Genomic DNA, 24,869 nt, shown 5'->3' with positions numbered 1-24,869 from the left:
AACATCTTTTCACATGTTTAAGGATATTGTGTCTTTTATCCAACTTTCTATTGGGTACATGCTTTTTCAAAACTTTGCTGTGAATTGCGTTTTCCTTTCAATTTGCCAGGCAGAAGCTAGAAGTTATACATTTGCTTACCATTCATCTTGTCCCTTGATTTTTTCATAATAAAATTGTATCTGCAGTAGTTTTAGTTCTTGATATGGCAGTGTTCTTAGTGAAATTTTAATCAAGCTGTCTATAACCCGTACACTTTTAAAAGTTCATTTTTGTAAGTTTTTTTTTTTCTGTCGCCCAGGCTGGAGTGCAGTGGTGCAATCTCAGTTCACTGCAAGCTCCGCCTCCCGGGTTTACGCCATTCTCCTGCCTCAGCCTCCCAAGTAGCTGGGGCTGCAAGCACCCACCACCACGCCTGGCTAATTTTTTGTATTTTTAGTAGAGACAGGGTTTCACTGTGTTAGCCAGGATGGTCTCGAACTCCTGACCTCCTGATCCGCCCACCTCGGCCTCCCAAAGTGCTGGGATTACAGGCGTGAGCCACCGTGCCTAGCCCATTTTTATAAGTTTTAATTGATTAAATTCTGTACCAAATTATCACCGTCTTGCTTGCCTAATGCCTTAAGAAAACCTAATGATTCCCCAGATCATTTCCAGGCAGCCCTGACATGGGACTAAGAGAGAAAAGCGGACCTCTGAAGAAGGGGTTCTGGGAGCACATGCTTGAAGGGTAATCCCACAACACAACACACACACAGGGCCATCCTACCTCCTCTCCCACCATGGTGCCTGGTCCCACCAGCCTCCAAGACCTTGCCAAAAATTGGCAGGCTAAGCTGTATCTTCCCAACTCACCAACCAGCAGAAAACATTTATCCAGCAGACAACCATAGAATCCTTGGTTTTAAGATTTGCCTGCAGTCTCTTCTTTGTCCCCAGAAAGCGGCGTCCCTCTATTTAAGCCTCATCTTCTCCATAATTTGCAAGAGTAGGAGGAGGGAATAGGTAATTCAGTCATTAAATGTTACAACCTACTAAGAGAAAGGCTCCGATGGCCGTGGATTTTCTTACCTTTCTCAACACACTGTCCCCCGGATAGCTGTGATGAGTTCAGGTGCCTTCTCTCCTCCCTTCAGCCTCCAGAATCTCTTTGGTGTGGGAGAGATTAATAGTCCAAATAAAACCGCCATGGGAGGAGGAATGGAGGAATTTTTAAAAGTCACTTGTCTACTTGCTGCATCTCTCAGGACAGCCCAGGCAGGAGGGAGAATTAGTGCTACCTGGAGAGCTGTCATGCGGCCGGCCTGAGAAGGGCCCAGCCTCTCACGTGGAATGGCCCCTGGCAGCCTGGGGAGTCCCCAGGCAGATGCGCTGGGGAGGAGGTGTGGGGCAGATGGCGACAGTAGCTGTCGGGAAGGGAGGCTAAACATCGTGGGCAGAAGTCAAAGATAAACTTCCATCCTCCTCCTTCTCTCCCCACATAACAGCCAAAAGATGCTGGTTATTTCAAGGAGTTTCTAAGAATGGCATTTGATATATATCACGACCTTCCCAGGGAAGCTGGGGATGAGGCATCAGAGTTTCCTCTCCGCTCTGCAACAGAGACACCCCAGCACACGCACGGACCCCACCTGAAGTTGCATAAACACACATACACATGCTTTCCTTCTCATTGAGAAAGGAGCTGGGAGTATTGGGAGTAGAAGTCATTCCACTTGCAAGAATTGATGACCCAGATCCAGCGCCGTCTGGCGATCACTGGCTGTTGGTCTGACCCCAGTCTCCGACGGCGTGCTGGATTTCCCACGCTTGCGTGGTACAGGTCTGGAGCACAAGCACGTGGTTACCTAAAAGATCCTTCTTCATCTCCAGACACCGCTTGGTATCCCTGTTTATGACAGCTCCTCCCTGGAGGGGAAGAAAGACAGAGCCAAGGTGCTGAAAAGCCTCAGTAATTCATCATCTGTTCTGGCCCTGCTCTCCCTGCTGTGCTCAGCCACATTCTGAGGGACCTCTCAGTCCTCCACAAGTCATCCAGGGGAGAAAAGGAAGCAGGATGTAGGACGAGACCACCCAGTGCTTCCTCTACCAGCCCCATGGCAAAGTGACCAACCAGGCGGTGTTGCTCTGGCTTCCTGTGATGCCCTCAGCCTCTTCTGAGATGGAAGCGTTGGGTCAGTACTGACTACCACGGAACAAAGGCATCTGTGAGAACGGTGGGCCTTCTTAACTTGGCCCTCCTTTCCACGTCCTTGCCCCTGACCCCATGAGACCCATCAGGGTCACCTTCACCTTGTGCTTCTCTCCCTCTTCAGGGAAACTGTTGTCGTGGGCCTGGAGCAGGAGCTACATTCAGGAACCGCAGCCTCTGAGGCAGCCTCCTGCCTCTCCTGTGGAGGGGGCTTTGCCAAGGTTTATGACTGGGAACATGAGAGGCGTCAGTGCTACAATGGTAGGGTTGAATCCTTGCTCTACCATATACGAACCGTGTGGGCTTGGGCAAATTACCTGCTCTCTTCAAGTCTCAATATCAATCTCATGTATAAAACGGGTTTAGAGTTAATATTAAGGTTAAAATCAGGGTTAATATTGATGGACCATCTTGGGCCTGACACATGAAACATGCAACAAATCTCAGTTCATCTCTGCCACTCCCTATTCTCACAGGAGAAGAGAAAGGAAGGGCCATCCTTCTCTTTGATCCTATGTGATTCCCGCAACCTCCCTGAGCTTCTCCCCCCTTATCTTCATATCTCAGCAACTGACAATCCTGCCATCTGTCCAAACTACCATCTCTCCTGGTCCTGCCCTCTGCTCCTGGCCCTCTCTCTCCCACGTCCCTCTTTAACCCTTTACAGGACTCACATGATCTATATTAGTGCCTGGGTCAGGCTGTTTCCTCTTTATGCCCTGCCCTCTGCTATCATCCTTAGGGTGCATAACATTCATTCTGATGGCTAGTGAGAAACCCTGACCTCACTGTTCCCCTTCAGACAAACTGCCACCAAGTTCTTGAACACCAAGTGGGACTGACTGCAGCTCTAACATCTCCAGATTTCTGCTTCCTCTCTCACAATCACCTCCCTGCTTCTCATCTCTTCCCATCACAAACTGCCTCCAACGGCCCTTGCTCCCCCAAATTTGCCTGTCCCTGGACTCCCCGAAGCCCCAACCACCCCTTTCCTCCTCTGGGCACCCATCCAACATTGGCCATTCAGGGCAACTCTTCAGATTCTGGAACTTCTCCTCCACCACCGCCACCACTCCTCTCTCTTTGCTTCCAGACCACAGAGCCCTTGTGGACAGGGTCTGCCAACTGAGCAGGCCTGGCTCATAAACCTGCCCACAGCAGCCTGGCCCCAGAGCTGGGCTTACTCCTCAGGGTTCCTCTTCCAGGCCTCTTCAGCATGCTCTGTCTGTCAGCCCCCACCTGGCACTCACTTTAACTAAATGTCAAGAACACCACACTTCTATTCAATCCTCCCGTCCCCTGCAAGCCATCAGCGATCCTGAGGACACGGCCTCACGGACGATCTCAAAGGAGCGGCCCCATGCCCACCTCACCCGCCAGCAGCCCCCTCTGTTCCCTGAGCCCCGGCCATCCTCGATGCTAGAGAAACACTCTTCCTAACATCCGTCTTTTATTTCTCCCTCTTTGCAGATTCCTTTTCTACTGCCTTTAAACAAGTCCAAATGTCACAATACTAGAAGCACAAAATAAACCCAGACCTCAACTCTCCTAACCCTTACCACAAACATTCAGTTTTTCTCTCCCTTTCACAATCAAATTCCCAAGCAACGAGGCAATAGCACACATTGGTTAAGATCCCGTGTTTGAATGCTGGGCATTTACTATACCGTATAGCCCTCAGCAAATAATTGGACTCCTCAGTGCCCTGGTTACTTCATGGGTGAGATGGAGTTAGCGATCATACTTCTCTTATGAAACCTATGTTTCATAAGAACTAAATGAGATAATGTTTAACCTCACACATGGGCACGTATGTGTTCAGTAACTCTTGGTTATTCTAATTTAGTGTGACCTTTCAGACAAAGTCAGTGGTCTATTTTCTATTTCCATTCAACTTCCATGTGACATGAGCTTTGACAGTGTTCCATACATCCTCTAGTTGCTTTCAAATTGTGTTCATCTGTATCTTACACAATTTTGTCTTGGGTTTGTTTGTTTGTTTGTTTGTTTTTTGCTTTTTTTTTTTTTCTTTTGAGACACAGTCTCGCTCTGTTTCCCAGGATAGAGTGCAGTGGCATGATCTCAGCTCACTGCAACCTCCGCCTCCTGGGTTCAAGTAATTCTCTTGCCTCAGCCTCCTGAGTAGCTGGGATTACAGCCGCCCACCACCACGCCCAGCCAATTTTTGTATTTTTAGTAAAGATGGAGTTTCACCATGTTGGTCAGGCTGGTCTCAAACTGCTGACCTCAGTCCGTGATCTGCCCACCTTGGCCTCCCAAAGTGCTGGGATTATAGGCATGAGACACTGCGCCTGGCCGTTTTGGTATTTGTTTTGGGGTGCTGCCTGTCAGAATTTTTTTTTTTTTTTTTTTTTGAGACAGAGTCTGGCTCTGTCGCCCAGGCTGGAGTGCAGTGGCGTGATCTCGGCTCACTGCAAGCTCCGCCTCCTGGGTTTACGCCATTCTCCTGCCTCAGCCTCCCGAGCAGCTGGGACTACAGGCACCCGCCACACGCCCGGCTAATTTTTTGTATTTTTAGTAGAGACGGGGTTTCACCGTGTTAGTCAGGATGGTCTCGATCTCCTGACCTCGTGATCCGCCCGCCTCAGCCTCCCAAAGTGCTGGGATTACAGGCGTGAGCCACCGCGCCCAGCCCAGAATTTTAAAGGATTTTGTTTTGTTTCTTTTCACTTTTACAAAAGTAAGAGATCCTTCCTCTTTAACTTGGAAAATATACTTTAAAAATATATAAAATACTTTAAAATAAATGGCCAGGGCTCAGGGCACATGGGCTACTGGCAAGTGAGGCAGGCATGGAGCAGCTCCTTTGAGATCGTCCGTGAGGTCATGTCCTCAGGATCACTGGCAGCTTTCAGGGGAGAGGATGATTGACTAGAAGTATACTTATTAAAAATATATTTTAAAATATTTTATATATAAAGTATATAAAAGCACTCATAACAAGACAACATTGTATATGTGGTCTTTACATCTTGCTTCTTTATATAAATTTAACATTCTACATACATCTTTTCCAATTTTATTAACTTTTTGAAATAGATTTCTTCAGAATATCATTTGAATGGTTATATAATATTCAGTTCAAGGATGAGCAAAGCATCCCCCACTGTTAGACATTTAATTTTTCCTTGTGTTTCACTGTGATAAGTATTAAGATATTTTCTACATTAATCCTGGCCTATGTTCTATACTATTTTTTAAGTAAAGATATTGTCCTAAAAAAGAATCAGTACCTTAAAAAGAGTTATAGTTAGTCTGAGTTCTGAGGAGCGTCTGGTTTTCCTACACGTGGGCACGTTGCTTCTGGAGCCGTGCCAGTCTCCATGCTCACCAGCGGTGTGTGGGAGCACTCCCTCCCCACTTCCTCTTTCCCCGCACTTCCAACTCCTCACCATGAGCGCTCTCCTCCTCCTCACTACTCCTCACTACTACTCACAGAGACCCTCTTCGTATTGTGAGCTGTTGCTTCACCCCGAAGATGGATGACCTTCCCCAAATGCCCCCTTACTTCAGTGGCGTCACTATCCCAATGCAGTGCTCCTCAAGTTCAAGTCCATGTGTCTGACTAGGCCTTCTCTTCTTCAACTGGCTCCCCGCCCCATCACTGGCTCTCTTGTGAGTCACAGGGGTCACAGCCTCCTCTGGTACACCCAAAACACAGAATCATGAAATCAAAGCAAACAAAGGGATGATCTAGTCTCATCTCCCTCTCAATTTTGGAAAATTGCTTTGGTAACTTTTTAGCAAATGAATTTGTAAGCTGTGTCTACAAAGAAAAGTGAGAACCAGAAGAGCCCAACATTCAATCAAGTATCATTTTTCATATCTGAAAGAATTGTAGACCTAAGAGGTAAGATGGATGGAAAAGGGTTAGATGGAGTGAATCCACTCAAGACTAATTAATATTAGGTAACCCACCAGAAATTACATGATCACCTCCCCTTTCAGCTTTTGTAGTTCTTGACATAGTGGCCATAGAAATGGACCCAGCCTGTATGTTAGAATGATTGGCAGAATTTCCCTGGATGTCCTGCCTTCCAGATCTCACAGCCAACCCAAATCTCTTTTCTGTCAGTAGCCTCAGTCAGCTGAGAAGGCGATCATCCAAAATTTTCTTGGCAAGGCAACTTTCAAAATGTTTGGAATGCATAATTATTTATTTAGTAACGGTAGGCTGTTATCATGAAAAGAAAAAACAGAAAAAAAGATATGGAAAATGAGAATAAAATTTTATCTAAAATATTATTTCTTTAGAATACATTGTATCTTTAATTCATAGGAGATTTAGGATAAAGTGTTAGCTATTTAAGGGAATCAAATACATAGCACGTTGCCCAAAGATTCGCTTGTGATATTTACGTATCTTTAAGTACTTTTATCTGTAAGAAAAATGGGCATCATTACAGCATTATATCTGTGTGACAGCAATTTTAAAAATGCCTATATTTGAGTTAATTATAAATTGGTTACCTGATGGGAAATTTTATCCTGACCTTTATACCACTCTCTTCTTAAAACATTTTAACGAGAACGCTTAAGGGATTGGGAAAAATTTAAGTCACGGTCATTGAAGTTCTTCAAGAAAGGAAAATTTACGTATACAACTTGTATTAAATACAAGCTCATAATGTTTAATGGAATTTAAGTTAATTAAATTATTAAATTTAAAAAAATCTTCTTTAAAGGGGATTGTCAAAACTTGTTAGCCTTACGGATAAAACAATAAGATTTATAACCTGAACTGAAAAGCTTAAAGAAAAACCATGATTCTTTGAACACCCCTTTGCACCAAGTACCATGCTAAATGCTTTACACACACTATCTCATTAAATGTTTTAATTTATAACTTGAACACAGTGATTATTAATTTTTTAAAACCAAGTAAACTTGTAGTAGTTTTCTTCACACGAACAAAAAAGATAGGACTGAGGACATCAAAAACTCATATTTAGCACCCTAGGCCTGCCAGATGCTCAGACATGTTGTGCTTGGTGACTGCCATTGACGGAGAACTCACCACCATGCTCACCAGCCTATTCTTCTGTGGGAAACCTGAAGCTGTGAGGCCTTTAGTAAGTCCTCCCCTTGCTCCTACATTAAGTCAAAATCTGCCTCCTTAATCTTTACCTATTGGTCTCAGTTCTGCCCTCCTGAGGCATTAAACAAATCTACTCCCTCTTCCTCATAAAGACAGCGTCGCCTTTTCTCTATCCGTAAGCCTAACAAGCCTTTCAAGCTCATATCTCCAGGCCTGCCAATCTTCCATTTGCTCTGCAACCATTTGTCAAGTGCCTGCCATGTTCTACGGGTTGTGCCAGATGCTAGAGAAAAAACAGCAAACCCCATGCCCTGCCTTCCAGCTCACAGCCAAATGATGAAAAGAAGCAAGTGAGCAGACAATTGCAAGAGATGGTGAGACGAGGGCTACAAACGCGCCCCTGAGAGCACCAAGAGGAACCACTCAACTGACTCCTCTGGGCTCACGGAAGGCTTCCAAGGAGGTGACGTGTAAGGCCAGGGGAACACTTTGTAGTTGGTCTGGTGACGAAGTGGGAGGAGGGGGAATAACACCTGCAGAAAGGCCTAAGATAAGAGGGAACCTGGATTTTCATTGAATTACACGTAGTTCCATAGAATTGGAGCATAAAGTGAGACACCAGAGACTGAGAAGACATTACTCTCCTCCTTCTAATCGAGATTGTCTAGCCCAGGGAAGCTTAATCTAGGATGCAAAAAACCTCTGAAACTGTAAGCAAATCTTGCACATAGGTTCATATGTATGTTTTCCTGGAGAGAGAGAGTCCACAGCTATCAGTGAATTCTCAAAGGGGTCATAAACTTTGAAAAGTTAGAAACTGTTGAACTAGATTGTCCGTGTGGCACCTGAACCAAGCATAGTACCGCATTCAGAGACACAGTCACAGACAGAGCAGTAGCTCCCTCCAGGAGGTCCTGCCCCTTCCTAACGAATTGGCCCAAGAGTGCAGAAGCTTTCGGAGCAACCCCATCCATTGTAAATTCCCCATAGACTGCTGTCAGCCAAGACCCTCCAGTCGTCGTCACGTGAATTCTGCCAGATTCCCTTCACCCTGTCCTTGGTCATTTGATGTTGAAGTTAAAGGCAGGGCTTCTACATTAGCCCCCGTCAGATTTCAGCCTAGTGTTCCACACCCTCTGATAATCATTAATAATAAATGGATCACAATGGCTAATGCATATTGAACACTCTTCTGCTCCAGGCACCATGCTAAATGCTTTGCACACGCTATCTCATTTAATCCTCCCAAAAGTCACATACAGAAGATATTATCATCTCCATCATTTTATAATGAGGAAACTGAGCTTCAGAGAGGGTAAGGAACTTGCTGTACTGAGCTAGGACTTGCGCCCAAACTCTCAACTGTTCAGCTACAACAGACTCCAATATTTCCTCTCCTTAACCACCCCTGCCTTAGTCAAGAGACTCAGTGTTTCATACCCAGTTCCCTGTTTCCAATCTTTTCCCTACATGGGGCCACAAGAAGTAATTCCCCTAAAACAATATCAAATCAAATCTGAACCTTTCATATACCTATCCTTTAAAAAAACATGTAACTCGCCAGGCACTGTGGCTCACGCCTGTAATCCCAGTGCTTTGGGAGGCTGAGGCAGGCAGATCAAGAGGTCAGGAATTCAAGACCAGCCTGGCCAACATGATGAAACCCTATCTCTACCAAAAATACAAACATTAACTGGGCACGATGGCACATGCCTGTAATCCCAGCTACTCGGGAGGCTGAGGCAGGAGAATTGCTTGAACCAGGACCTGGGAGACAGAGGTTGCAGTGAGCCGAGACTGTGCCACTGCACTCTAGCCTGGGCTACAGAGCCAGACTCAGTCTCAAAAGAAAAAAAAACAACAACACGTAACTCACCGGTTTAAAATCCCAATATATATGCAGTCCATTCCTGGCTGCCTCAGAGCATCGTTCTAAGATGGGCTTCTCCGCCTTGCCGGGGTCTGTCAGGCAGCGATCTCTAGCACTGGCCTCTGCAATCAGTTGTCCCACATAGAGCTCCCCGGTTAGGTGATAGTAGACATTCTGAAAAAATGAAAAAGCAGAAGACTAGCCATAGGCATCGTCACCCAGCAGGACGCCCTAGCCGGAGGGAGAGCAGGAAGACTGATCTTGGGCCCCCAGACACCTAGTCACACCGGGAGCACTGAACCTTCCTGGACAACATGAAGCCGCCTCTGCTTCCTTCTCCTTAGTCTCCCCTTGAATCCAGGGAGAAGGCCAGGCCTAGGGGGGTTCCAACAGAATCAGAGCTTACATGGATGAAGAAGCTTGTCTTTGAAGGAAAAACAAAACTGAACTCCAGAATCTGTCACTGTAGGCCTCAGCGATGGGTTTGTTGTCAGAAAACCTTTTAAATTCCTGATTTGACACTGTCTTGCTCAGTGAGCTTGGAGAGGTAGGTTATTAATGTGTCTCCATTTTTTCATCTAAGTAGAAACGATAGCTATTGTGCATGCCCCAAAAGGCTGCTATAACGGCAGCATGCAATGTTTCAGAGGACAGATGTGAATATTGTCTCTTAAAAAAAAAAAGTTCCAGCGGGATGCAGTTGCTCACGCCTCCAATCCCAGCACTTTGGCAGGCAGAGGCGGGCGGATCACGAGGTCAGGAGATCGAGACCATCCTGGCTAACACGGTGAAACCCCGTCTCTACTACAAACACAAAAAATGAGCCGGGCGTGGTGGCAGCGCCCGTAGTCCCAGCTACTTGGGAAGCTGAGGCAGGAGAATGGCGGGAACCCCGGAGGCGGAGCTTGCAGTGAGCCAAGATCGTGCCACTGCACTCCAGCCTGGGCAACAGCACAAGACTCTGTCTCAAAAACAAAACAAACAAAAAAACAAAAAACAAAAAAAAAGTCCCCTGGCTGCACCTTCCACATGGTGCCAGGGCTCTTCCATCCATCCCTCGGAGGAGCATCTGCTCAGCCTCTATCCTCTCTAGCTCTGTTTCCTTCTCTATAGGAGAAGCACAGGTGACTTCACCTGCCCACTTTCCCAGGCTTTCAAGGAGCCATGAGAAGATGGGGGAGCCGTGGGAGGAGGGGAAAAGGAAGGGACCAGAGGTGATTGTCAATGCAGATATCACCCATGGAGAATGAACATGACAGAGCATAGGCTTTCTACCTATCCTCCCTGTAACTGAGATGGAACTACGTTGCCATGGCTTTCTGAAGAAACTAAGACGTGCTCAGTTACAAGTGCAGGTCTGGGTTTCACCCTTACCCAGGATCTCTGCTCCTGCCTCCCCATCACCTATCACTGAGTCTAGACCCAGCAACGGTTACCAGGGGCTGAGCCATGACAGACTTGCCCAGGCAGGGCCAGGAAGACTGTGGAACATACCTGTGAACTGAATCCATGGCAGTAATGCATGATGGGGGTGTTGCCTGGAACGGGCCCCTGATCCAAGCAGACATTGTCATCCAATAGGTTTTTCATCTGAAGGGGACAAAACACACGGCAACACTGTTAGAAAGAGGCAGAGAATGAGGCCCTATCCCTCCCAGGGCCTACATTTTCCCCAACACACCGAGGGCACCAGGAACCACCAGCCACAAGGAGCAGAGGGTTGGGATCCCGGCAGGCCTTTCCTAAGCACTGGGAAACAGACCCATGCTGAAGGGAGGCGCTGCCGCGATGCCCACATCCTGGAAACACGCCTCACCTCACACCGTCACCACACACAGGGAGGGGCGTCTCTGCAGAGTTCAGGTGGGCAAGGCCAGTGGCTGCAGTTGGTGGAGAAACTGGGGTTGGGCGGGGGTGGGGGGGTATCCAGGCAAGAGCTAGTTTTCAAGGGGAGTAAAAGCAGAAAGAAGGAAAAGAGATGGGGATTGGGGAGCAAGGGACAAAAGGAAATTGAGAGGGCTGGGGCAAACTGCTGAGGAAAAAGCCATGGTAGGAAGGGCGTCTTGGGCAGGACGGGCAATCACGTGATTCTGGCTGCATTGTCTTTCACAAACATCTAAAATTCAGCAATTTCATAATACATACTCTTCCATAGCCCACGATGGTGTGGATTGGCTTCAAGAGCGGATAAACATTTTTCAGGTACCAGTCAAAAGTTTTACATTTCAGTTTTTCCCGGAGTGCGACTCTGGAAGAAATGTCTCCAAAATCTATTCCAGAGTCCTGTAAAGAAAACACCAAGTGTTTCTGTGCTTTGACTCACGAAAGCTCTGTTAAAGCGAACTAAATATGGCCTGAGAAGGAGTCCATATTTCTGTATGTGAGTCCTTGTGGACGAACTGCAACCCAACTTAACAGACAGACAAGATTGAAACTCTAACTTAGGACTATGCACCTGTAACAACAGCTGGGTCTTGGCCAGTCCCAGCAGCCATACTTCAACCATTCATCCACTGTCGAGTGTTCAAACTGTGTTCCAATAAGGCAAACACGGAGCTGTAACCAATCCAGCTGCTTCTGTACCTCACTTCCAGTGTCTGTACGCCACTTCCCTTTTTTTGATCTATAAATCTTCTTCCACCACATGGCTGCGCTGGAGTCTCTGAATCTGCTGTGATTCTGGGTGTTGCCGCATTTGCGAATCACTCATTGCTCAGTTAGACTCCTTTACATTTAATTTGGCTGCAGTTTTTATTTTAACAGCGCCTTCACTCCACCAGTGGGTATGGACCACGCATGATGGAACTGAGTATTTTTCTGATAGCCTGTGAAGTAACCTTGATATTTTATATTTCCAGAGAAAGTGGAAAAACCTTAAACCCTAGAAAATTCTGCTTTTTCAAATTCTACTCCTTCAGGGCCCGCATAGTAGGGCCACTCAGGTTTATTTCTCCTCATGAGCTTATGCAGATTGCTCCTATTTGAGATGGTATTTACATCAATATAACCCAAAATACTCCTCACCATAGGGACAGAAAAGGCCATATCATGGCCTTTTGGAGATTTTTGTTGTTGTTGTTGAGACGGAGTCTCACTCTGTTGCCCGGGCTGGAGTGCAGTGGCCAGATCTCAGCTTACTGCAAGCTCCGCCTCCCGGGTTCACGCCATTCTCCTGCCTTAGCCTCCCGACTAGCTGGGACTACAGGCGCCCGCCACCTCGCCCGGCTAGTTTTTTTTGTTTTTTTTGTTTTTTTTTTTGTATTTTTTTTTAGTAGAGACGGGGTTTCACAGTGTTAGCCAGGATGGTCTCGATCTCCTGACCTCGTGATCCGCCCATCTTGGCCTCCCAAAGTGCTGGGATTACAGGCTTGAGCCACCGTGCCCGGCCTGGCCTTTTGGAGATTAAAAGAGACTTTTTGGAGATTAAAAGAGCGTATTGACACAAGAAGACTTCTGGAGATTAAAAGAGACTTTTTTAGAAGTGATATTTGTGGGGAATCAATGTAAAATAATACTAAAGAGGCAAATGAGAAAAAGCAGGAACCACTTGTGTATCTGCCTTCTTCCCAGAATTTTCCTTTGGGGCTCATTTCAGATCATCCCATGCAAAAATTTAGATCATCCTTTGATGGTTCAGTGTTTTACAGACAACTCTTTGTACAGCTTGAGACAGTCACAATATGACTCTGTAGAAATATAAAAGCTAGGATGTCCTGGAGGGCACTTTTTTTTCCTATCATACCTTGGCATACTGGGACATCAGAATCAATTCTTACCCATCTCTCTTCAAACAGTGATCCAACTGTAAGAGGTTATTGGCAGCTTGGATTATGAAAGGAAGTATTTTGGCATCTTTAAATTATAAAGAAGGCTCAGGCATTTCTGCACATTTTTACAATCTCCAGACCTAGTGATCCCAGTGTTAACCTGGCTCCTGACCCTAGGAGTCCTTCCAGACTTTCTCTTCTAGGTCCATCCACAGTTACCCACCATCCTGACTCCCTGGCTTTCTGGGGGCTCCATTAGAACCCACTGTGATGGAGGGATGAGTTTGTCAATGCGATGACTCCTCCCTTTGGGCCAACACAGCTCCATATGCTCTAGCCCAGAGCCAGAGCTCAGGGACACCAGATAGCATAGCATGACCTTAAGCAGCCAGTGTATAAGATGTGGGCTTAGCTAAGAAGGCCATCCTTGGCTGGGTGCAGGGGCTGACACTTTCAAACTCAACATTTTGGGAGGCCAGGAGTTCCAGACCAGCCTGGGCAAAATAGCAAGACCCTGTCCCTACCAAAAACACACACACACACACACACACGCAAAACTTAAAAAAGAATGCTATCCTCATGCTTGTGCATCCAGTAAGAGGACAGCGCCTTCTCCCGCCACCCTACATCACACCTGCTATGTTTGTATCTCCCATTATAAAAGAGAGATGAAGAACAGGGAACTCACAAGCCATATTTCCTTGGTTTGACTCTTACTCTCCACATTACCTTAAACAAGTTTCTTCCAACTCTCAGGGCTTCAGCTTATCTGTAAAACTTAGAATAATAAAAAGAAAACCTATCCCCTACATATGTTGTGACGGCTAATCAGTTAATATATAGAAGGGTCCGGAATGCAGTACTGTACTGTTACATAAATGTTAAGAGCCATTATTATCACACCATTAGGACCTTACCCTAATTATTTAGGGCTGTGAGGGCACTTTTGCTTTATCCCGCCCCATGACGTAACTGCCACCTCCTCCTCTTTCATTCTTCCGTGCTGCTGTTCAGTTCCATGACTCACCTGGAGAGGTATGTTCCAGGCCAAGTAGACCATGTGTTTGTGCTCATCCATCCAGATTTCCGCCACTCGCAGAGCATTGCGCTTCAAGGCAGGGGTCAGATCCAAGGCGTAGGGCTTGTGGTGTCTCTCTAGGTGAGCAATCCGGGAGCAGGGCAAAATCTCAATCTTCCCTCCACACTGCCACACCTGCAGAAGAAGACAAAAAAATCACCTGTGCTTCACAGCCAATGGATTGCATAGCTTTTTGACACAAGAAGACTACATTTTAGAACCGTTTTTAAAGAACGTAAGCTCAGTCCTCCCACTCCTGCCTTTATATTGCCTCCTAACCGTCTTATCTAAATCATCTTTCCTTAGAAGTCTACCGAACTGCTTCTCTCCTGTCATTCAGACAACTCCTGAAATCATACTTCTTTCAGCAAGTCCTCCTACATGGACCAAAGGAGGGGCCTCTGCTCCCTTACCCCCAAGGAAAGTGTCCATGTCCTGAGAGGCGCCATGCCCTGAGCCACTCTCACTGCACTACGTTCCTCATGCCCCTTCTCTGCCTGCATGCTAGACATAGGGCAATGTGGCAGACAGATGCCAAAGTGACCCCATGATCCCTCCTCCTGGTGTCTACAGCCTTGCCTGATCCCCTCCCCCTTGAGTGTGGGCCAGTGACATGCTTCTAAGCAACAGAATACGGCAAAGATGGCAGGATGTGCTCGACTGCATGGATCGTGAATACACTGCATAAGATTGTAGAGTCCATTTTGCCAAGAGATGCTCTTGTTGGCTTTGAAGAAGGAAGCTGCCATGTTATCAGCTAACACATGAAAAGGGAAGACATGAAGAGTGGCTTCCAACCAATACCCAGGCTGAAACAGAATGCTTCCTCAGCCTGGAAGACTTTAAGGAACTGAATGCTGCCAATAAGAATGTGAGCTTGAAAGCAGATCTTTCCCCAGTGGAGCCCAGATGAGAACCCAACTGGGGCTGACACCTTGATGGCAGCCTTACAGAAGACCCAGCTGAACTGTGCATGGACCTCTGACCCACAGAAACTGTGAAATAATGAATGCATCTTGCTTTCAAACACTACGTTGTGATAACATTGTTATACAGCAATAGATAACTCATTTGCGTAACTTGACCAAAAGGTACCATGGATTATGACCCAATGACCAACATTCGTTTGTACCATCCTGATGGGTGTAAAACATACTTGTCAAAACACACATTCTCATATTGAGCTTAGAAAATACGATGTTCATATCAGTAGCTAATGGGACTATCCAATCATATTGGATTGATGTGATGTCTCCTGTGTCTTCTCTTCACGGCTGCCTAAGTGAGCTGCAGTTTCTGGGAGGTAATTAGCCCATAGCAGTGGCTAGCAACCTAGCACACTCATGACAGTGGGAGTGCCTGAGATAACGGTGTGTAGCTCAGGCCCCACTGGTTCAGTTAACTTACCAAAAGAGTGTCCAACTGAGTAGTCAGTCTCATTATGTGACTTTCAAATTGTTTTCATCCTTTTCTCCACTTCTTAAAACCCTGGATTCCCCTTCCTTTACACCCTATTTCCCAGAACAATGAAGGTTAAAAAAAAAAAAAAAAAAGCAAGGCTTTGAAATCAGACTAACCTATGTTCAAATTCTGGTTCCATCACTGCACACCTGGCAGCTAGCGTGTTTTGCAGCTGTCAGTTTTGCAATGATGGAAAAAGCTGACCCTCAACTTACTCATCTGCTAAAAGGGCACGGCCACTATTTGGGTTGTCACCAGGATTAAATGACATAACAAGAAATCAGTTATGGCAGCCTCTGAGATAACCTAAAGTACACATTTTCTTTCATTATCCTTCTTTGGCTTTCCTCATCGGCCCCCAGAATGATGTGGAAGTACATCCAGCTTGCACTCAAATATTATTATTCTCTCTAGCCAAACATTCAAAATCCAAATATAACCTTACTCCAATTTTCCTAGCTGATGGAGGTCTTCACCTCACATGAATTCAGGGAGAAAAATTAACTTTGTCATAAGAAATCTTAAATTCAAGTTAAAAGTCAAGATTGTTGAGGCCAGGTGTGGTGGTTCATGCCTGTAATCCCAGCAATTTGGGAGGCCGGGGCAGGCAGATCACTTGAGGTCAGGAATTTGAGACCAGCCTGGCCAACATGGTGAAACCCTGTCTCTACTAAAAATACAAAAAGTAGCCGGGTGTGTTGGTGCACACCTGTAATCCCAGCTACTCAGGAGGCTGAGGTAGGAGAATCACTTGAACCTGGGAGGTGGAGCTCGCAATGAACCTAGATTGCGCCACTGCACTCCAGCCTGGGCAATAGAGCAAGACTCTGTTTCAAAAGAAAAAAAAAAAAAGATTGCCATTTATGAAGTAATGCCTGTAATTAGCTTTGCCCAAAAGTCTTCAAACTCTGCTCTCAAAATTTATTCCCACTTGCCAAACTCCTTCCATCATCTCTCTCTCTCTCTCTCTCCCTCTTTCTCTCTCTCTCTCTCTCACACACACACACACACATACACACACACACACACAGACATTAAGCTTCTGATGATAATAATATATTACTTTGTGCCATATACTGTCCTAATACTTTCCATAAATTTAATCCTCAGCATACAGGTATCTCCCTTTAAGTAACCTGCCCATGTTTGCCAGCTAGTAAATGACAGAGCTGCATTGTGAATCCAGGAAGTTACACATCCAGTTCTGGCACAGCGCGTGAAATAAACAAGGTGCTCAACAAATGCTGTTTTTTCTTTCCTATGCGTATCTCCCTTCTTCACCTTTCCTACCCATCATCTCCATCCAGGCCATGGCCACCAGATGTCAGAATGAAGCACTCTCTGCAGCTCTGATAGTCAAGATCTGCTACTGGAGAAAGATCCTAATAAGTGCTTAGAAGTTTTAAAAGGCAAATAGTCACACACAAACCAAGAAGCTGGATATGGGCAGAACTGCCTGATCCAAAGAAAAGGAAAAGGATGACCCTATATTTTAAGCAAAGTCCATTTTAAAAATCACAAAATATTAAAATAAATAGAATGTATTGTAGAAACTGAAATGGCAGTGTTTTATGTATGTTTGGGAGAATGAAAACAGAGAGACTCAGCCTAGGTGCAGAAGGAGAGAACAAAGCATAAGGAACTCAGAAATAATGAGGGCTTTGGGTCCTAAGTTGAAGAATTGGGGAATTCACCTAAAGCTCTTGTAGGTAGGAAAACCCAGCCACAATGGAACTAGGGTCATCCTCAAGACTTTGCTAAGTACAATACATAAAGTATTTTTGCATTTATATTTTTTGTGTTAGAGACTACTTGTACTCCCCAAGTCTATTCTGCTCTACATCTCCAGTTATAGAAGAAACACCTGGGCATATAACCCACTAACTAAAGTCTATATTTCCCAGACTCCTTTGCACACAGGTGTGGCCATGTGACTAGGCAACGACCAATAGAATGTGAAAAGAAACAATATACACAACTTTCAGGTAGTGCTCTTAAAAAGAAAGAGCTTGCTCTCTCTCTTTCCCCCTTTTCTCTCCCTACTGGCTAGAATACAAATACTGTGTTGAGTGTAGCAGGACCACAAAATAAAAGTCTTGGTCCCTATCACCCTAGAGCTGCCATATCAATCCTGAACTGCTTATGTTCAAATTGTCATAGGAAAGAGTAATTAATTTCTATCATGTTGAAGCTTCTGTTATTTTAGCTTTTGTCAGAGAAGCTGAGTGAGCATTCTAATTAATATCTTTATAAAATTATATCAAATTCATTATTACATTGTGACTGTACCATCATTCTTATGAGGTACATTAAACAAAATGCTTCTCTCCGTTTCACAAATGGGAAAATTGATCAGACCACTGTATTTGTCTGTTTTCACACTGCCATAGAGAACTGCCTGAGACTGGGTAATTTATATAGGAAAGAGGTTTCATTGACTCACAATTCATCATGGCTAGAGAGGTCTCAGGAAAATTACAATCATGGAAGAAGGCAAAGAGGAAGGAAGGCACCTTCTTCACAAGGCGGCAGGAAGGAGAATGAACACAGGAGGAACTACCAAACACTTATAAAACCATCAGATCTTGTGAAAACTCACTCACCATCAGGAGAACCACCTGATGGAAACCCCCCATCATGATCCACTTACCTCCGCCTGGTCTCTCCTTTGACATGTGGGGATTGTGTGGATTATAATTTAAGATGAGATTTGAGTGGGGACACAAAGCCTAACCATATCAACCACCATCCAAAAAAAGTTAGTTTTCTCTGCCAAAGAATGATTATGGCTTAAGGTATAACCCAGACAAGATTCAAAAGTTCATTTGTTAACATTAAATGTGGAGTCCTGAGTGGGTCCTTACTGGGTACAGTACATGGCTATGGGGTCATCAGTTTCAGTTAGAAAGAAATTAAAGAGAGTGGAATGAAATAAACTCTAGATGGGAAATTACTTTGTTCCTCCAGACACCACAATGGACCAGAGATCACCTTGTCACAAGCACAGAATTTCAGGGGTTGGAGGGGGAAAAAAGGTCATCTTACAGAAGCTTAGTCCACAGTGAGTTAGTAGAGACAGCATTAGAACTCAGGGTCAGTGTTTGTTACAATGCCACCCTGACATTCTTATTATTGTCACTTTTACCATTAAACATTTATTGAGTGTAAACCGTGTATCACTCACCATACTAGGTGCCTGATGCAAGAGGTAAGGTTTAGAGGGCTTGGATGTTGCACACAAACTCTTGAGTGGCAAAGCAGGATTTTGACTGAAGTCTGTCTCCAATACCTGTGTAATTTCCACTACTTTCCATTGCCTCTTTTAAGAGTTCAGCCTTAGCCTGAAAGATGAAAGATGAACTACCAAGAACAAACACAAACCCACAGGCCAGCCGCTTCTAATGAGGCCCTGAAGATTATGCCAAAAAGGTAAAAGAGATACTGTGGAAATGATATTTTATCCACAAAACCTCTTCTAAATTGATCCTGATGCATGAAAATTTATTGGCCCTAATTCTTCACACCATTTTAGGGTTGGTCATGTGAATTACACTCTGAAATAGCTTGCTACTTCTAAACCTAGGCCTTACAAGACTTCACACGGTCCCATTGGCCCTCTTGTACACCACAAGAAGAGCTTTCTGTCCTAGGTAGCTGCTATCCCACATTTGCCTGAGCCCCAGAGTGAACATGTGTGGATCACAGCCATTCCATCTGAGCCAGCTGGATCTGCAAATCTGTGAGAATTGATTATTGTTGCTTTAAGGCACTGAGTTTGGGTTGATTTATTGCATGACATTTTTTGGCAAGAGTTAACCAACACACTGACATATTTTGAATCTACACTTGTAATTTCTCTATTTTTCGTGGTTTGCATCCTGAATTCCCTTATAGAGCACAAAAATTCAGGTTGGGAGAGGTGGTGGAGCAAGATGGTGGAATAGAAGGCTCCACCAATCATCCCCCTGACAAGGAAACGAATTTAACAACTATCTACATAAGCAAAGCACCTTCATAAGAACCAAAAATCAGGTGAACACAAGGAAACGAATTTAACAACTATCTACATAAGCAAAGCACCTTCATAAGAACCAAAAATCAGGTGAACACTCACAGTACTCATATTTTAACTTGATATTGCTGAAAGAGGCACTGAAGAGGTAGAAAGGACAGTGGTGAATCACTGATGCTACCCCTCCCTCATTCCCACTAGCTTCAGCGTGGTGTAGACAGCACTTCTGTGTGTTGGAGAAGGAAGAGCACAGCAATTGTGAGGCATTGAACTCAGTGCTGTCCTGTTAGAGCAGAAAGGAAAACTGAACCAAACTCAGCTGCTGCCCACCCAAAGAGGGAGCCTTTAAACCAGCCCCAGCCAGAGGGAAATCACTGATCCCAGAAGTAGGACGTTGAATTCCCACAAACCTTGCCACCAGGCTAAAGTGCTCTGAGTCTCTAAGTAAGCCTGAAAGGCAGTCTAGGCAACTATTAGGTGAATCCTAGTGCTGAACTGGGCCCAGAGAGTGAATTGGGGGTGGGGAGGCAGGTCACACAACCTACTGAAACACCAGTTGGGGCCACTAAGGGAGTACTGGCATTACCTGTCGCCTAACCCCAGGATGCACAACTCGCAGCTCCAGAAGAGACCCCTTCCTTCCATTTGAGGAGAGGAGGGAGAAGCGAGGAGGACTTTGACTGCATCTTGGATACCAGCTCAGCTACAGCAGGCTAGGAAATCAGTCAGAGTTGTATGGTCCCCGGTCCAGGCCCTAGCTACCAGATGACATTTCTAAACACACCCTTGGCTAGAAGGGAGCTCGCTGCCTTGAAGGGAAGGACCCAGTCCTGGCAGCATTTATCACCTGCTAGGTGAAAAGCCCTGGGACACTGAACAAGCAGCAGCAAATACCCAATACTACATTGAGGGCCTTGGGTGAGTCTCTGAGACTTGCTGGCTTTAGGTACCAGCTTGGCCACAGGTGGGTAGAGCACCAAGCAGTCTCTTGGGGGTCCCTGATTCCAGGACTTGACTCTTACATGGCATTTCTGAACCTGCTCTGGGCCAGAAGAGAGCCCACTTCCCTGATGGGTGAGTCCTAAGCCAGGCAGCATTCATCATAAACTAACTTGAGAGTCCTTGGGCCCTAAGGGAACATGAGTGGTAATCTGGCAGTACTCCCTGTGGGCCTGTGGTGGCACTGGCCTCTAACTTTGGAAAGAAGAGGGAAGAGTAGGAAGGAGTGTGTCTTGTGGTTTGAGTGCCAGCTCAGCCACAATATAATAAAACATGAGGTAGAGTTTTAAGGTATTTTACTTTAGTGTCTGACTGCCAGACATCACCTCTGGACCCACTTGGGACCTGGAGGAATACACGGCCCTGAAAGGAAGGACACAGGCCTGTGTCCTGTGTCCTGGCTTTGCCACCTACTGATTGTAGAGCACCAGGGTCTCAAGGGAACATAGGAAGTATGCAGTGAGTGGCCACAGCAGGCCTTGGGTGAGACCCAGTTCTGTGCTAGCTTCAGGTCTGACCCAGAGCAGTCACAGTGGAGGTGGTCACGGAGGTGCTTGTGTCACTGCACCCCCAGCTCTAGGTAGCTCAGAACAGAGAGAGAGAGAGAGAGACTCCATTTGTTTGGGAGAAAGTAAAGGAAGAGAATAAGGGTCTCTGCCTGGTAATGCAGAGAATTCTTCCAGATCTTGTCCAAGACCATCAAGGTGGCACTTCCATGAGTCTGGAAGAACCACAGCATTACTGGGCTTGGGGTGCCCCCTAAAGTAGGTACAGCTTAGATCATGACACCCACGTCTTTTTGCATATCTGGAAAGTCTTTCCAAGAAAGATGGGTACAAACAAGCCTAGAGAGTAAAGGCTACAATAAGTAGTCTTTACTTACAACAAGTAGCCTAACTCTTCAATGCCCAGACACAGAAGAACATCTACAAGTATCAGGATAATTCAGGAAAACATGATCTCACCAAATGAACTAAGGGACCAATCCTAGAGAGAGGCATGGGACCATTCAGACAGAAAATTCAAAAAAGCTGTTTTGAGGAAACTCAAAGAAGTTCAAGATGATACAGAGAAGGAATTCAGAATTCTATCAGATAAATTTAACAATGAGATGGAAATAATAGAAAAGGATCAAGGAGAAATTCTGGAGCTGATAAATGCAATTGGCATACTCAAGAATGCGTCAATGTCTTTTAATAGCAGAATTGGTTAAACAGAAGGGAGATTCAGTAAGCTTGAGGACAGGCTATTTGTAAAATACATAGTCAGAGGACAAAAGAAAAAAAGAATACAAAACAATGAAGCATGCCTACAGGATCTAGAAAATAGCCTCAAAAAGACAAATCTAAGAGTTACAGGCCTTAAAGAGGAGGTAGAGAAAGAGAAAGGGGTAGAAAGTTTATTCAAAGGGACAACAATACAGAACTTCCCAAATCTAAAGAAAGGTATCAGTGTCCAAGTACAAGAAGGTTACAGAATGCTAAGCAGATTTAACCCAAAGAAAACTACCTCAAGGCATTTAATAATCAAACTCTCAAAGATCAAGGATAAAGAAAGGATTCTAAAAACAACATACAATGCAGCTCCTATACTTTCTGACAGCAGACTTTTCCGTGGAAACCTTACAGGCCAGGAGAGAGTGACATGACATTTGTAAAGTGTTGAAGGAAAAAGCTTTTACCCTAGAACAACATATACAGTGAAAATATCCTTCAGACATGAAGGAGAAATAAAGACTTTCCCATACAAACAAAAGCTGAAGGACTTCAACACCAGACCTATCCTACAAGAAATGCTAAAGGGAGTACTTCAATCAGAAAGAAAAGGACGTTAATGAGCCATAAGTAATCACCTACAGGTATAAAATTCACTAGTAATAGTTAGTACACAGAGAAACACGGAATATTATAACACTGTAACTGTGGTGTATAAACTACGCTTATCCTAAATAGAAAGTCTAAATAATGAATCAATCAACAATAATAACTACAAAACCTTTTCAAGACATAGTACAGTAAGATATATAAATGGAAATGACAAAAAGTTAAAAGCAGGGGGACGAAGTCAAGCTGTAGAGTTTTTATTAGTTTTTTTTTCCACTTGTTTAGTTGTCTGTTTATAGAAATAGTGTTAAGCTGTCATCATCTTAAAATAATGGGTGATAAGATAGTATTGCAAGCCTAATGAGAACCCCAAACCAAAAAACATACAACAGATACGCAAAAAAATAAAAAGCAAGAAACTAAATCATATCAACAGAGAAAATCACCTTCACTAGAGGAAGACAGGAAAAAAAGAAACAAGAAAGAAGAGACCGCAAAGCAACCAGAAAACAGACGACAAAATAGCAGAAGTCCTTTCTTATCAATAATAACATTGAATGTAAATGGACTTAACTCTCCAGTCAAGACATACAGTGGCTGAATGAATGAAAAAACAAGACCCGCTGATCTGTTGCCTATAAGAAACATACTTCGCCTATAAAAATACACATAAACTGAAAATAAAGGGATGGAAAAAGATATTCCACACCAATGAAAACCAAAGAAAAGCAGGAGTAGCTATATTTATATCAGACAAAATAGATTTCAAGACAAAAACTATAAGAAGAAACAAGGAAGATCACTATATAATAATAAAGGGGTCAATTTAGCAAGCGGCTATAACAATTTTAAATATATATGCACCCAATACTGGAGCATCCAGATATATAAAGCGAATATTATTGGAGCTAAATAGAGAGATAGGCCCCAATACAATAATAGCTGAAGACTTCAACATCCTATTTTCAGCACTGGACAGATCTTCCAGACAGAAAATCAACAAAGAAACATCAGACTTAATCTGTACTATAGACAAAGCATCTCTAATAGATACTTACAGACATTTCATCCAGTGGCTGCAGAATACACATTCTTATCCTCAGCACATGGATCATTCTCAAGGACAGACCATATGTTAGGTCACAAAACAAGTCTTAAAACATTCGAAAAATAAAAATAATAGCAAGCATTGTCTCTGACCACAGTGGAATAAAACTAGAAATCAATAACAAGAGAAATTTGGGAAACTATACAGACAAATGGAAATTAAACAATATGCCCCTGAATGACCAGTGAGTCAATGAAGACATTAAGAAGGAAACTGGAAAATTCATTGAAACAAATGATAATGGAGACACAACACACCAAAACCTATGGACTACAGCAAAAAAAGTACTAAGAGGGATGTTTACAGCTCTAAGTGCCTACATCGAAAAGAGTAAAAACTTCAAACAATCTAATGATGAATCTTAAAGAACTAGAAAAGCAAGAGGAAACCAAACCCAAAATTGTAATAGAAAATAACTAATAGATCCCATTTGTCAATTTTTCCCTTTGTTGCTATTGCTTTTGGCATCTTTGTCATGAAATCTTTGCCCATCCCTATGTCCTGAATGGTATTGCCTAGGTTGTCTTCCAGGGTTTTATAGTTTTGGGTTTTACATGTAAGTTTTTAGTCCATCTTGAGTTAATTTTTGTATATGGTACAAGGAAGAGGTCCAGTTTCAATCTTCTGAATATGGCTAGCCAGTTATCCCAGCACCATTTATTGAACAGGGAATCCTTTCCCCATTTCTTATTTTTGTCACGTTTGTTGAAGATCAGATAGTTATAGGTGTGCAGTCTTTTTTCTGGGTTCTCTATTCTGTTGCATTGGTCTATGTGTCTGTTTTTGTACTAGCACCATGATGTTTTGGTTGTCGTAGCCCCATAGTATAGTTTGAAATCAGGTAGCTATTATTAAAAAGAAAAAAAATAACAGATGCTCACAAGGTTGTGAAGAAAAAGGAATGCTTGTCCACTGTTGATGGGTGTGTAAATTAGTTCAGCCATTGTAGAAGGCACTGTGGTGATTTCTCAAAGATCTAAAGACAGATATACCATTCAACCCAGCAACCCCTTTACTGGGTATATACCCAAAGGATTATAAATCATTCTATTATAAAGACACACACATATGTATGTTCATTGTAGAACTATTCACAATAGCAAAGACCTGAAATCAACCTAAATGTCCAACAATGATAGACTGGATAAAGAAAATGTGGTACATATACACCAACGAATACTATGCAGCCATAAAAAATGAAATCATGTCCTTTGCAAGGACATGGATGGAGCTAGAGGCCATTATCCTTAGCAAACTGACACAGGAACAGAAAACCAAATACCACATGCTCTTACCTTTAAGGGGAAGCTAAATGATGAGAACACATGGACACAAAGAGGGGAACAACTCACGCTGAGGCCTTTTGGAGGGTGGAGGGTGGAAGGAGGGAGAAGATCAGGAAAAAACTAATGGAGACTAAGCTTAATCCCTAGGTGATGAAATAATCTGTACAATAAACCCCCATGACACAAGTCTACTGACATAACAAACCTGCACTAGTAC

At 44.2% G+C, this 24,869-nt stretch overlaps 1 protein-coding gene across 1 annotated transcript in view; it reads right to left on the bottom strand.

The window, feature by feature from the left end:
* Window positions 1-753: 753 nt before the first annotated feature.
* GALNT8 (polypeptide N-acetylgalactosaminyltransferase 8) overlaps window positions 754-24,869 on the bottom strand; it is a 58,225-nt gene continuing 34,109 nt past the window's right edge. Inside the window, exons 7-11 of the mRNA XM_017883317.1 lie at window positions 13,913-14,098; window positions 11,264-11,401; window positions 10,613-10,708; window positions 9,125-9,292; window positions 754-1,906 (exon numbers count right to left, since the gene is read on the bottom strand). Coding sequence (XP_017738806.1) covers window positions 1,754-1,906; window positions 9,125-9,292; window positions 10,613-10,708; window positions 11,264-11,401; window positions 13,913-14,098 — 741 coding nt within the window. The 3' untranslated portion in view covers window positions 754-1,753. The remainder of the gene's footprint in view (window positions 1,907-9,124; window positions 9,293-10,612; window positions 10,709-11,263; window positions 11,402-13,912; window positions 14,099-24,869) is intronic.

Source organism: Rhinopithecus bieti, unplaced genomic scaffold (genome assembly GCF_001698545.2).
Source record: "Rhinopithecus bieti isolate Rb0 unplaced genomic scaffold, ASM169854v2 scaffold_13342, whole genome shotgun sequence".
Classification (NCBI taxonomy): domain Eukaryota; kingdom Metazoa; phylum Chordata; class Mammalia; order Primates; family Cercopithecidae; genus Rhinopithecus; species Rhinopithecus bieti.
This window is presented reverse-complemented; position numbering and strand designations above follow the sequence as displayed.